The sequence below is a fragment of the Musa acuminata genome, chromosome BXJ2-5 (genome assembly GCF_036884655.1).
Source record: "Musa acuminata AAA Group cultivar baxijiao chromosome BXJ2-5, Cavendish_Baxijiao_AAA, whole genome shotgun sequence".
Classification (NCBI taxonomy): Eukaryota; Viridiplantae; Streptophyta; class Magnoliopsida; order Zingiberales; family Musaceae; genus Musa; species Musa acuminata.
The window spans coordinates 39,224,108-39,236,666 of record NC_088342.1 but is presented as its reverse complement, the minus strand read 5'-3'; the positions used below and the strand labels follow the sequence as shown (position 1 = coordinate 39,236,666).

Below are 12,559 nucleotides of genomic sequence, written 5' to 3'. Positions count from 1 at the left end.
AAAAAAACTTTTTTTTGGAAATCACTCTAAAATTTATATAAATATAAATATTATAAAAAGAACAAGATAATGATAAAATAATCAATAAAATATTATTATTAGATATACAATAAAACATAGCATAACAGTATCTTTTAAATATATTAAATAAATAAATGAGAAATAAAAAAACAACTAATAGAAAAATATTAAATATTAATTAGGCCTAATATCATTATAGTGACACATAAAATAATAAAATATGACTTTTATAACTAATATTTTAAATGTCTAACTAAAAATAATACGTACGATAAATTAAAACTTAAGAATAGAAGAAATATTAATTAAGGTGAATTTATGATAAAAACTTATCTTTTTCTGTTTTTCTTGATAGGTGTCTTGTTTCCATATTTTCCAAAGGGCACTCCTTATTTATTTGTCATAATTTATGAAAATATTAGAGTAGTAGGTGATTATACCATAAGGATTGGTCCACAAGATGAATCGATATACTGATTTAGATTGGTTGTCACTATGATACAAACTGATCCCAATTCCCCTATCTATAAGATTATAATATTAAATACAGTATTTTTAAACAGACTTATAATATTATATTATAATATCTTATAATATTAATTATTTTATTTTTATTATTAGTTATATATATATATATATATATATATATATATTCCTTTGGATTCAGTTGAAAAATGGAAGAGAAGAAGGAGAAAAAGACAATCTTTCATAGTATTGAAAACTAAGGACGGTGGACAAAAAATAACCAGCAAAAAAAAAAAAAATACTTTTATAGATAATTAGTCAAATTTTTTTTAAGGCAGGAATTGCGTTGAGATTCGGGATACCGCTTCGTGTCGCGATGGAGTGAGCCTCCAAAACAGCGCGAGTCAAAAGCCTCATCATTACCATTGCAAGGCAGGAATTGCGTCGAGATTCGGGCGACCGCTTCGTGTTGCGATGGAGTGAGCCTCCAAACCAACGCGAGTCAAAAGGTTGCGTCATCTCCATTGCTTTCGACTGCATTATGCTAATCTCAACTCCGAATTTGGTATATTTCGACGAAAGAATCAAACTTTATATCATAACTCGGTTAATAATATGAATTAAATCATCATTCTTATGTTAATCCATCAATTGCACTGTGAATGCAATTGGCCAGGTGACGTCTCCTGCACGTCATGATTCGTGCTCCTCCACCATTGACATCAAACAACACAAGAATCCAAACGTGGGTTGACCTCGTAAAGTGGTCGGCGCTCACCCGCTCTTTCTCCGCTTGTTTCTCTTAACACATGTTTCGGATGGCACACTGATACTTTCCGCCTGTCCCAATCAGAAGCTTGAGAACCGTCACTTCATGATCGGACGGTCCACACCAAAAGGTCGGCTGCCGCCCCTGACCTACGTGAGTGCCGGCCTTAAGTAAGAGAGAGAATACATATCTATATATAGATATATATCCCTCTCATCATTCCTCGTCCTATTTAAACTTGTTTGGGAGGAGATGGTATGAGCATATAATTCCATGTCCCTGTTGTAGTAGGGGGCTCGGAGGAGAGTTGAGGAGGTCACGAGAGGAAGAAGCCTTCTTTGTATCTTATTTGTCGTAGGAAGAGATCATACTGTTCTGTGTTGATTTGGAGGAACTCCATGGACAGCTTCCTCGTAGATCGATCACAGTTGAGTCCAAGAAAGGTTGGTCTCGCTGATACCGGAGGAGGATTTGTGATGAGATCCAGACACAGTTCTGTGAACCCTTATTCTTCCTTGCCATTCTTTAGCCAGCTTTCACCAAACCATGATGGTTTTAGGTCACAGCTTTGCTCCTTTCTTCCTTCTTCATTTTGCACTGATCGGGCGTTAATTCCTCCTCCTCGGCCTCTTCCACTCCGTCAACCTCCTCTTCTCCCCCTTCCACCACCAACTCCGGGACTGAAGCTAAGCAAAACGAACAGCGATACTGGCATGTATAGGTCGAGAGATCACAGGATGAAGCCGAAGCCTTCCGTGAAGATAACAGGAAAGGAGCCACCGCCGAAGGCTGCTCACAAATTCCGCGAGCCCAAAGGAGAGCGTAAGATGACAGTAGAGAAGGTAACTGCGGTTAACAACGAGGAAGGAGAAGAGGTGGCTGAGTCGATTTATTCCCTCTCACCACCTCCCAGCAACCTACCTTTGCCAAGTTTCCTCCTTAGCAGCCACAGAGACACAGCCACCCGTTGCTGATGCATAACAATTACTCCCTCTCTAAAGATCATGTACTCATGCACTTTCTTTTACCTTTTCTTTTCGGATTCTACTCTCTTGCTTCTTCGCCGGAGGGAAGATGAAGAAGTATAATGTATAGTTATGGATACTTTGTTTGCTGAAAAGTATCACATCACTACTAAAGAGGAGAGGGAAATTTTTTTGTGAGGGCTTTTCTTTTCTGTGAAAGTGTGAGCTGAGATTATACTTCTAAATATCAGCTTCGAGTCAGTCCGCACTTATCTTTTAGATCGAGAAAGGAAAGAGAAAAACTATGACTCTTATTGTTGGGATCGCTAACACCTTCCAGCTTCGTAATCTTGTAGAACATCAAGAGGGCATCAGTTTTTCTTATGCTATGCACTTCATAATCTTTCTTGGACTTAACATAAAATATATATGATATAAAAAATTTTTATGCTAAGATTAAAATCAAATAATATTATATTAATTTTTACGATACGTACATTTCGATGTCATAAAAAAAATCTCAATCATCGTCTTTAGATCCAAAAAATTATTATCAATATATAAGGAGAATTAGACTCTCGTTCTCCCACATAATCTAATCTAACACATGTAATCTACTCATGTTTCTTAAAACTGCATTTGGTTTAGTGCTATATTCATGTTTCATGTGTAAAAACTATAATCCCATGATCTTTTGATCTAATGATTTTTTTATAAAATAAAATTTAATTAAAAAAAACCTTATACATCAATAAATAACTCAGACAAACAAAATTCTGATTTATCTTTCTTACCCTTTTACTAAGAGCCAAATATTATAGTACACTGTGAGTGAGGTGCATAAACATTAATTCAGAATTAATATCTGTCCATTACAAAGATACATCTTTATCATTAATAGATATGAAGATTAAAATCAAATTTATTTTTCTTATTGACATTTAATTAATTATCATTAAATTTCTACTTCATGCACACGGGATTGTCGCTTGACTTCTAATGATCTCTCAGCTTAGCTCCAATCTACAAGTTCAAGTGATCCCAAGATATGCCGTGATCCTCACAAGAAAGCATGATATATACACATAGATCCATTCATACTTCAAGCTTTCACTTTGTTTCTACTTCCTTCACGCTGTAAACTTACAGCCATATGACATCTATAAGCATATAAATACATCACATACAAAATACATACATACACCATTGTTAAGCTTTAGGCGTCTGCTTCGATCTCACTGCAGTACGTTTCCTGTCGTGTAGTTCAATTCTGCATTGATGTGATGAAGCTAATTAAAAGGTTACGCTAAAATGCCTCTTCCATCCGACATCATTACTCCATCCTCGCCGCCTACACCAACAATTGCGCCCACCATAAACTTTCTCACCAATTTTCTATAGTGAGTTACTTTCAGCATTCTAATTCTTATATTTTCAAAGATTATATTATGATTCATATACTTATAAAAATAGAACATTTAATTTTATTTCTCCTCGTGTCGTCGGTTATGCTGATAAAAATACTAAACGTGCTAAATAATAAATCGAAGTAAGATAGAATCAATATGTACTCAGTGATAATTCTTACCATATTTCCATTAACAAAAATGATGACGTAAGAAGAAACATATTTAAATATTTTATTTTCATAAATTTAAGAATCTCAATATAACTTTTGAAAGTATAAGGATTGAAATACTAATGATAGTTAATTACATGGGATGACCTATAATTAACCCAAAAAAAAGTGTACACGATATCTTACCAATTTAATTTTTTGAGGCCAACAAATATAATATTCAATGAGGATAATAATTCATATGATGAATATTCTACACTAACTCGCTATCAAGTTGTAATGAAATATTCTTAGAATCAGACCCGATAACCTTCTAATTATATATGATAGGACTATAATATTATAAAAATAAACCTCACTAAATATGATATAATTATTCTCCCATGTAGATATTTTTTCATAGAAAATTAATGATAACTTAAGTATCATAGGCATGTTGATGAACATACACCATTGAAGCTATTTTTTTTGTAAAACGTATACACATTAAAATCGAATATACGAACAAGCTCATCAAGATCTTTCGTTTGGTGAGGAGAACCTACGATGTTGTCTCTTCCAAAAAGTGAGTCAGATCATATCAATCTGTCAAATAATTATAATTGACATTTATTCCTATTAAATGAAGAATGATATATCCGTATATTATTTGTATTCAATTCATATAAATATATTTTAAAGGAAGAAAAATGAATATCTTATTAAAAAAAACATTCCTTCGATTATTATATATTTTTATTATATTATTATAAAATATTCTTTCAAAAAGGATAATATATTTTTTTCTAAAAGACGAGTTAGTTGATGTTAACCTTTCTATATATATATATATATATATATATATATATATATATATATATATAATTTAAGAAGAGTTTAAGAAGGATATGTAATTTTATCTTTAAATATTATATATATATATATATATATATATATATATATATATATATATATATATATATATATATATATATATATATATATATATATATATTGTTGTCAATTTTAGTTCTTCTGTTACCCACCTAATAATATAAAGCAACATATATCAGCGTCAAGCAATCGGACAGTTTATATCCAATAGGCGTTTAGCTGCAGTTAAGCAGCTCCCATCACCGTAATACCTCTCCTGCACGTTATTGCCGCATCTATCCGTTGTATTGGTCGCTATGGGTGGCCGGTCATCTCGTGTTTCCCGCGACAAAGGTGGCGGGTACTCTCAACCGAAGCGCGCGCTCTCTCTCTCTCTCTCTCTCTCTCTCTCTCTCTCTTACGTTGGAGTCTGGTGATCGTCCTCAAGTCGCGGGGGCACTCTGTTTCTTCTTCTTCTCCTCCTCCTCCTCCTGTCCTTTTTTGGTTGTTGTCCAATGGCTGCTTCTGTACTCGCTTCCTAATTCTTTCTTGATCTCTCCTAAATCTCCTTTTCCTTTCCGGTACTAGAAAACTGCGGCTCAACTAAGCTCCGTCGTCATCATCGTGTGGCGGTAGATCCATATGTCGAAGGGAACGCTCATCCTGGGATGCGACAAATAGGTTGAGGGAGAGACTGGTGGCCTCTGCTCTTTCTTCCATATTTTTGCGGCATACATTGAACCATCTGAAAGAGTGCTTTCTGGGAATCCAATTGGAAGGCAGCGCATGGCCGTGCTCGAGGGAGAGAAGCAGGGGGAATCCCGGTGTATAATGGTGGGTCTTCAGATGAACGCCAAGGGCAAGGAATTGCTCGACTGGGCAATCCACAAAGTCGCCGAGCAAGGAGACCGTGTCATGGCCGTCCATGTCTGCCGTGATTCAGGTACTTCGATCTGACGAGCACACCTTGTCTTTGATTGCTTGCCGATGACGAGCTTCTCTTTCAGATCTGAAGAAAACGACCACACTGTCTTTGGCAAGCACGTTGGATGACCATCTGGCATCCTATCAAGGCATTTGCAGTCTCAAGCAGGTGAGTTTGTGGGCATTCTCATCATGAATTCGACGAGGAAATAGCGTGATCTTTTACCGATGCGTGGCCTCCAGGTTGTTCTTGTGGGAAAGATCGCTCGGGGAAGTTCTATTAGGAGAGCGCTGGTGAAGGAGGCCAAGCAATGTGCAGCCATCAAAGTGGTGGTTGGAATGAAGAAGAAGAGCTCATTTTTGTAGGTGATAGAAAGCCTCTGTTGTGGAACTCATTGTTCTGTTTGCTCTCCTTCTCTGTGGAAATCTGATACAGTTTCCTTCAGTCGCTCAGCTCCACTTGCCAAGTATTGTGCTAAGAATCTCCCTCCGACCACTGCCTTGATCGCCGTTCGAAAAGGAAATGTCGTCTTCGAAAGAGGAGCTGCCAAGCCATCTCCAGGTGAGTTCCTCCAGATTCTCTGTCCTAACGAAATCTCTCGCTGGATTCGGAACTCATGGAGTGTTGTCTCTCAAGAATTACAACGCCGTCAAAGTCTACGGAATCTTCTGTATCCATCTGAAGCACTCGCGATACGGAAGCATGAGGAGAAGACTGTTGTAGAGGCCTCGAGATCATCTGACAGCAACCATGTCAAAGGGGAAAAGGTGGAAGCGGTTCTGAGCTCTGTTACGGTGCTGATGAGACAGCTGCCGGAGCCGGTGTTCGGGTGTCCTCTGCTGAAGAAGAAAGCAGCACTAAGAAGCATCGAGGTGAAGCGGGCCAACCGTGCTTGGAGACTGTCGCTTGTCCGGCGGGTGATGAACTTACCGGCTCGAACTCTGTCGTCGGCTCAACCATTGTTGCTGCTAATCGAGGAGTTGAACACGGTTCTCAGTGGCAGCAACTCGAGCTGCAGATGGTTTCAGTATGAGGAGCTCCAGAGTTCAACGAATCGGTTCTCTTCAGGTTCTCCTTCTAAAGCACAGACATCCTTATCTAAGATGTGCGATCGGTGAGTAAACATCAAATTGTTGCAGAGAATTTGATTGGGAATGGAGGAAGCAGCCGAGTGTACAGAGGCCGGCTTGGGAATGGACAGCAGGTTGCTATAAAGTTGTCAAAGCTATCCGCAGAAGCATCAAAAGATTTCCTTTCGGAGGTCGATATCATCACCAAGCTGAGGCACCTGCGCGTGGTTCCATTACTGGGCATCTGCGTTGGGGAGCACGCTCTCATTTCTGTGTACAGATACTTCCCCAATGGAAGCTTGGAGCAAAATCTACACGGTTAAGTTACCACAGTTCGCGTGTTACGGCTTCATGGATTTCTTCTGCTGATGTGCATTAGACGAAACACAGGTGACAAGGTGAAGCATCTGCTCCCGTGGGACAGGAGATTTAGAGTGGCGACGGAGATTGCTGAGGCTCTCAGCTACCTTCACCATGGCTGTCGTCGACCAGTGATCCACAGAGACGTCAAGTCTTCCAACATTCTTCTCAATGACGAATTTGAGCCTCAGGTAATGTTGGTCATCGTGTTTGCAGCTCCAAATTCTTGTACTGACAAAGCCTGCGCAACAGTTATCGGATTTTGGGTTAGCTATGTGGGCGCCGACAGCCGCGACCAACCTGACACAAAGTGATGTTGTTGGGACCTTTGGGTGAGTTCCTTTCGATCTCAGCCGTGTGCCAAAATTACAACGACAAATGCATGCTTGAGTTGTAAATGAGATGATCGCTTTGCAGATACCTTGCACCCGAGTACCTCATGTATGGGAAGGTCAGCAACAAGAATGACGTCTATGCCTTCGGCGTGGTTCTATTGGAGCTGTTAACAGGAAGAAAGCCGATAGATGATGGGAATCCTAAAGGCGAAGAAAGTTTGGTGATGTGGGTAAGTACCTTCTCCCCCTCGATACCATTGCATGTCTCGATTGCTAACCAAGCACGCAAATGTTTCCAGGCGACGCGAATTCTGGAGAGAGGGGAGCTCATAGATCTGCTGGATCCCAATCTCGGTACGAATCATGATAAAGGTGAGATGAGCAGAATGATATTAGCTGCATCTCTTTGTATCACGAGGGTACCTCGTATCCGACCTCAAATCGACAAGGCAAGTGAACCATAATACTTTTTTTGGTTAGGAACTGGATCTGCTGATGACCATTTGTTGTGGGTTATAGATTTGCAGCCTGTTGAAAGGGGAAGAGGACATGGAGACATGGATAAGCAGCCAAGCGGATGGGATGTCGGAGGTGGTAGATTGTCCAGACGACGAAGCCTATCCGACTCCGAGCCTCGCATTGCTTGACGTGGACGACGATGCATCCGTCGCCAGCGTCGAGCAGAGTCACTGTGGCTCCTGGGAGGCGTACCTGCGAAGTCGATGGAGCCGTTCTTCGAGCTTTAATTAGTTGCTATATACAAACATAAATCTATTATATATGTATATATATTGTGGATTTGTGCGTGCGCATCAGCATGCCGGTGAAAGCATAAAGCGAGAGATTTTTATTAGTACGAGAAAAAGAGGTCAAAAGAAATAATAACTATTGAAATGTAAACCACAAAAGTGTTGATCACTCGACGCCATCATCCGTACTCGTTGCCTAAGAGGATAAGAATACATACACGAATTCATCTTCCTCCTCGATCAAAACCCGTTTGCGGTTAGGCAGGGGTCCAAACATTTTGGATCAGGACAAGAACTCTGAAGGGAACTGCAAGCATCCAGCCAATCCCAAAGAAAATAGACGACACCTTTTTTGCTCGGCCTTACAATGCAGCATGTTCTCCCGATCTTTTAAAATGTTGGCTAGGCTACAGAACATGTTTCTGACTGCATCGATTCATGTCCCTTGAATTTAAAACGGGACTGTATAAGGCAGCTGATACATGTCGAATTCAGGCAAGTAGCGGGCTCGGGGCTGCGGAGAAGAAATGGCATTACTTCCACTTCCATTGCTGGATTTGCTCTCAGCAGCAAACGAACTGGCGCCCCGCTGCTTTGGAGCCCCAAACAACCAGTCGTCGCCGCCTGCGTCTGAAGACTCCAACTCCAACTGCAATGGCGATGGATTCCAATTCACTATTAATTCATCAAACTTTTCCTGTTGCCGTGTTCTGCTGCCAATCCTTTTCGAACTGGTAGTTCTATGCAAAGGTGCAGCTGCTTCTCGATCAAGACCAGTTTCCACAGCCCTGCCTGAAAAACACGGCTGTTCATCAACCGCAGGACGTTCATCAGCTATCTGCTTTGATTTGTTGTTGACTACCACATTCACTTGTGCAGCTGTTCGAGTGTCCCGTGGCTCTGGACCTCTTTGCTTCAGCGATGGAAATGGTACCTGTGCATCTGCTTGCCTCACGGACGGTAATGGTGGCTTTGGCTCTCTTTGCTTCAACGATGGCACTGGTAGTCGTGCATCTGCTTGCCTCAACGATGGTAATGGTGGTTTCGACTCTCTTTTTGTCAATGATGGCAATGGTAGCTTTGTGTCTGCTTGCCTCACCAATGGTAATGGTGGCTTTGGCTCTCTATGCTCCAACGATGGCAATGGTAGCTTTGTGTCTGCTTGCCTCAACGATGGTAATGGTGGCTTTGGCTCTCTTTGTTCCAACGAGAGCAATGGTTGCTTTGTGTCTGCTTGCCTCAATGATGGTAATGGTGGCTTCAACTCTCTTTGCTTCAACGATGGCAATGGTAGCTTTGTGTCTGCTTGCCTCAACGATGGTAATGGTGGCTTTGGCTCTCTTTGCTTCAACAATGGCAATGGTAGCTGTGCGTCTGCTTGTCTTACTGATGGTAATCGTGGCTTCAACTCTCTTTGCTTCAACGATGGCAATGGTAGCTGTGCATCTTCTTGCCTCACCGATGGTAATAGTGGCTTAGGCTCTCTTTTCTTCAACGATGCCAATGGTAGCTGTGCATCTTCTTGCCTCACCGATAGTAATGGTGGCTTTGAGTCTCTTTGCTTCAATGTTGGCAACTTAATGCGAATGATAATTCCTTCATGAAGAAGAGAAGAAAACATAAGTGTCATTGTTTAAAATTATGCAAAGCTCAAAAAGAGGGAACACTACTTGAAGAAAAAGCTAAAATGTACCATGCTTGTTATGACCGGAATCAGAGGGCAGAAGTTTTCTCCTCTTATTGCTGTCCTGAGAGCTCTCAGGGGAGTCATGGGAATACTGAATGGAACATGGAAGCTCATGTTCTTCTGTAATGCCACTTCTCTCCAGCTGCTGGATAACATCATTGCTGGTCTTTTGGCTGAACAAATTCTGATCCAACTTCTTCTCTTCACGCTTTCTCTTGATATGGTTCTCCTCGTGCTGAGAGTTCACAAGCTTCTTTTCATTGGTCTTCTCCCTCTCCTTTCTCTCCCTCTTTTTTTCTTTCTTCTTTGCTTTTTGGCTTTCTTTTTGGAGCTTCAGTGCACCAGAAGAATAGTCAACCCCAGCAAAGAATATACAGTGGGGAAGCAAAGCAGAGAGGCACACCGGAGAATGTATTACACAGGTACGAGTCAATATAATAGTACACTCTTTAGGCTTCAATAGCATGATATTTGACATTGAGCAAAAAAGTCCAAATAGAATAACATTCTTCCAAAACCAGTTCTTACAACTCAATCTCCTAGTAAGATATATTAGAGATTCTTCCTGAAATCCCAAACCAATTACCAGCAGTAAAATCTATTATAAGTTTGCATACAACAATTGTATCCCCCAATTATAGGATCGAGATGCCTATCTCAGAATGTTTCATATTTTATATTTTGACACATCTATCTTACACAAAACACCCAATTGCACAGCTGCTAAAAAAATCATTTTTGAGAAAAAAAACACTCCAGGTAGAAAGGGCAGAACGGTACTGTAATGAGGAGAGGAAAACAGGAAACACACAATCACTATAGCAATATATAGCCAATCATTTAACTAATATTTAGGTTACCAATAAGAACTTAGGAACCTTTGCATCTTTGATACGTTCACCCTGATTACTAAAGAGTAAACCAAAAATTTTCTACGCACTATCATTCATTCCCCTAAGACTCAATTTACATTAGCAGTCAAACTATGAAGAAGTCCTGTCAAGAGAGTGACCAAGAATATTATAATTACAAGGTTCTTTTTTTTTCTTTTCGGTCATAAATCCGTTGCCGGGATTTGAACCCGGATATCTGTTCAAGCTCAGATATTCCAAAAAAAGTAACAACGGATATGAACTTCAACCAAACAAGAATTTTCAACAATACAGATTGTTAACATTAATGTTTAGAACTAGAGTAAAAGCTTTACTGTTAATAAATTGCCAATCCTCTTAGATCTGACTGCATTTCTCAATCTCTAAACAAAATTCTAACATAATAATCCGATAGCATTCAAAACTCAGATGCTATGCTTGAGACATAAGATGGAGTTGTTTGCTAATAAACTTTATTAGGAGACTAATATAATTAGACCTCTCATGATAATTAATATAAACAACCATTTCACTTTAAGTGCAAATACATTGATGAGAATCCAATGGAATCAAGTCGTTCATCTTTGCCTTGAAATTACTATGCCACAACTAGAACATCTAAAAAGAGAATACAAAGAAAGTGCTACTACTACAAGGGTTCTTGATAGTATCCATGATTTCCATCAAATGACTTCCACCAAAATACTGGTCCGACACTTAAAAGAAAGCGCAAAAATAACTGGATCTGTTGCAAATGTGAATTGCTTTTTCATAGTATACCTACAAATCAAATCCTAAGGATTTCTTTTAATCGACCACATCAATCATATCAAGATCCAATTCGGAATTTCTTAATCTGACATCAGAGTGCTCCCCATACCTGAACCACATCTAGCCTTGGCAGATCCACTTTTAATTGCTTTTTCATAGGAGATCTATAAATTCAAAGCTCAAGACTCGTGTAGAGAACCGCTTAATAGTCTTGTAATTGACCTGAGCATCTCATTTACCAACCAACAACTGATCTTCATAAGAACTCCATAGCCATCCACCAGATGAATAACAAAAAACCAATTTCCTAAACCATACTATCTACGTAATAAAATCCAATCATATTGTGGTCGATTACAATTCCTCTATCCATTTGACATAAGATTACAAACTTATGAACTCCAACTTCGCAAGAATTCGTTCGATCTAAGACTAAAGTGACCAAGAGATCGTGGCGACGAACGGATGGCGAATAAAGGAAGTCGAGCAAGAATGCAAGAAATCAATCGCAGCGGCATTGATGCTCAACAAACCTTGATTGATTCGATCAAGGACTCTTCGATGTGCGGCGGATGGTACGGAAAGCACCGCGACATCGTGCTCCCACTGTCTCTTCCTCGCTCTCGATCGAGGGGCACACGGATCAAGGCCAGAGATCGATCGAGGGGCAATCGAATCAAGCGACTCGAAGCAAGCGGGATCGAAGGCGAGTGGGCCGTAGATCAGAATCAGGACGGGGAAAGCGGCGGAGACAGAAATAAAAGAAAACTAGGGTTAGAGCCCCGCCGACGGAGGAAAGAACAGCATAAACTTGGGGCGCGGAGGCCCTATTTATAGAGGGAGGAGAGTCGTGCCGGTTTCGGATTCGCGGTACTCTGTCCCGCGGGTGTTATAAGGATCAGAGTTGCGCTCACTTCTATTGGCCATTTCGGGTGAGTCCAACACGCGATTCGCCTTCCGAAGCTTCGCGGCACGCGGTAGCGCTGGTCCGGCGAGGCGCACGTGGAATGACCAACCGCCTCCGTGGGCGGTCTCACGTGCTTGCCACGTGAAAGATAGGCGGGCCTCTCCCGTCTCGATGAGACAGGAAACACATAGCAGGCTGTCGCCTCCCCACCAGAGCGCTGTGCCAGGCGGCT

General features: G+C 40.5%; 2 protein-coding genes across 4 annotated transcripts; one reads left to right on the top strand and one right to left on the bottom strand.

Annotated features, from left to right (window-relative positions):
• The first annotated feature begins 4,939 nt into the window (after positions 1–4,939).
• Positions 4,940–8,174, top strand: LOC135612741 (protein kinase STUNTED-like). 2 transcript variants are annotated; one of them, XM_065109363.1, is made up of 11 exons: positions 4,940–5,594; positions 5,659–5,744; positions 5,819–5,937; positions 6,022–6,137; positions 6,213–6,644; positions 6,716–6,964; positions 7,037–7,197; positions 7,259–7,338; positions 7,424–7,571; positions 7,641–7,790; positions 7,861–8,174. In XM_065109363.1, the coding sequence occupies exons 1-11, from the start codon at positions 5,438–5,440 to the stop codon at positions 8,089–8,091; spliced, it is 1,929 nt and encodes a 642-aa protein (XP_064965435.1). In that variant the 5' UTR covers positions 4,940–5,437; the 3' UTR covers positions 8,092–8,174. The 2 variants fall into 2 exon arrangements, with proteins under 2 accessions (XP_064965435.1, XP_064965436.1); XM_065109364.1 differs by having other exon boundaries at positions 7,641–7,713; positions 7,861–8,099.
• LOC135612742 (uncharacterized) lies at positions 8,166–12,236 on the bottom strand. Of its 2 annotated transcripts, XM_065109366.1 has the most exons (3): positions 11,954–12,236; positions 9,784–10,108; positions 8,166–9,686 (listed from the first exon to the last, which is right to left on the bottom strand). In XM_065109366.1, the coding sequence occupies exons 1-3, from the start codon at positions 12,014–12,016 to the stop codon at positions 8,542–8,544; spliced, it is 1,533 nt and encodes a 510-aa protein (XP_064965438.1). In that variant the 5' UTR covers positions 12,017–12,236; the 3' UTR covers positions 8,166–8,541. The 2 variants fall into 2 exon arrangements, with proteins under 2 accessions (XP_064965438.1, XP_064965437.1); XM_065109365.1 differs by having other exon boundaries at positions 9,784–12,236.
• Positions 12,237–12,559: the final 323 nt, after the last annotated feature.

Coding starts and splice junctions, on each gene's coding strand:
- LOC135612742 (XM_065109365.1), bottom strand. CDS start 10,255: ATGTCAAATATCATGCTATTGAAGCCTAAAGAGTGTACTATTATATTG. Junction 9,687..9,783: donor TTCCGGTCATAACAAGCATG/GTACATTTTAGC, acceptor TTCTTCATGAAG/GAATTATCATTCGCATTAAG.
- LOC135612741 (XM_065109363.1), top strand. CDS start 5,438: ATGGCCGTGCTCGAGGGAGAGAAGCAGGGGGAATCCCGGTGTATAATG. Junction 5,595..5,658: donor CCATGTCTGCCGTGATTCAG/GTACTTCGATCT, acceptor CTTCTCTTTCAG/ATCTGAAGAAAACGACCACA. Junction 7,791..7,860: donor TCCGACCTCAAATCGACAAG/GCAAGTGAACCA, acceptor TGTGGGTTATAG/ATTTGCAGCCTGTTGAAAGG.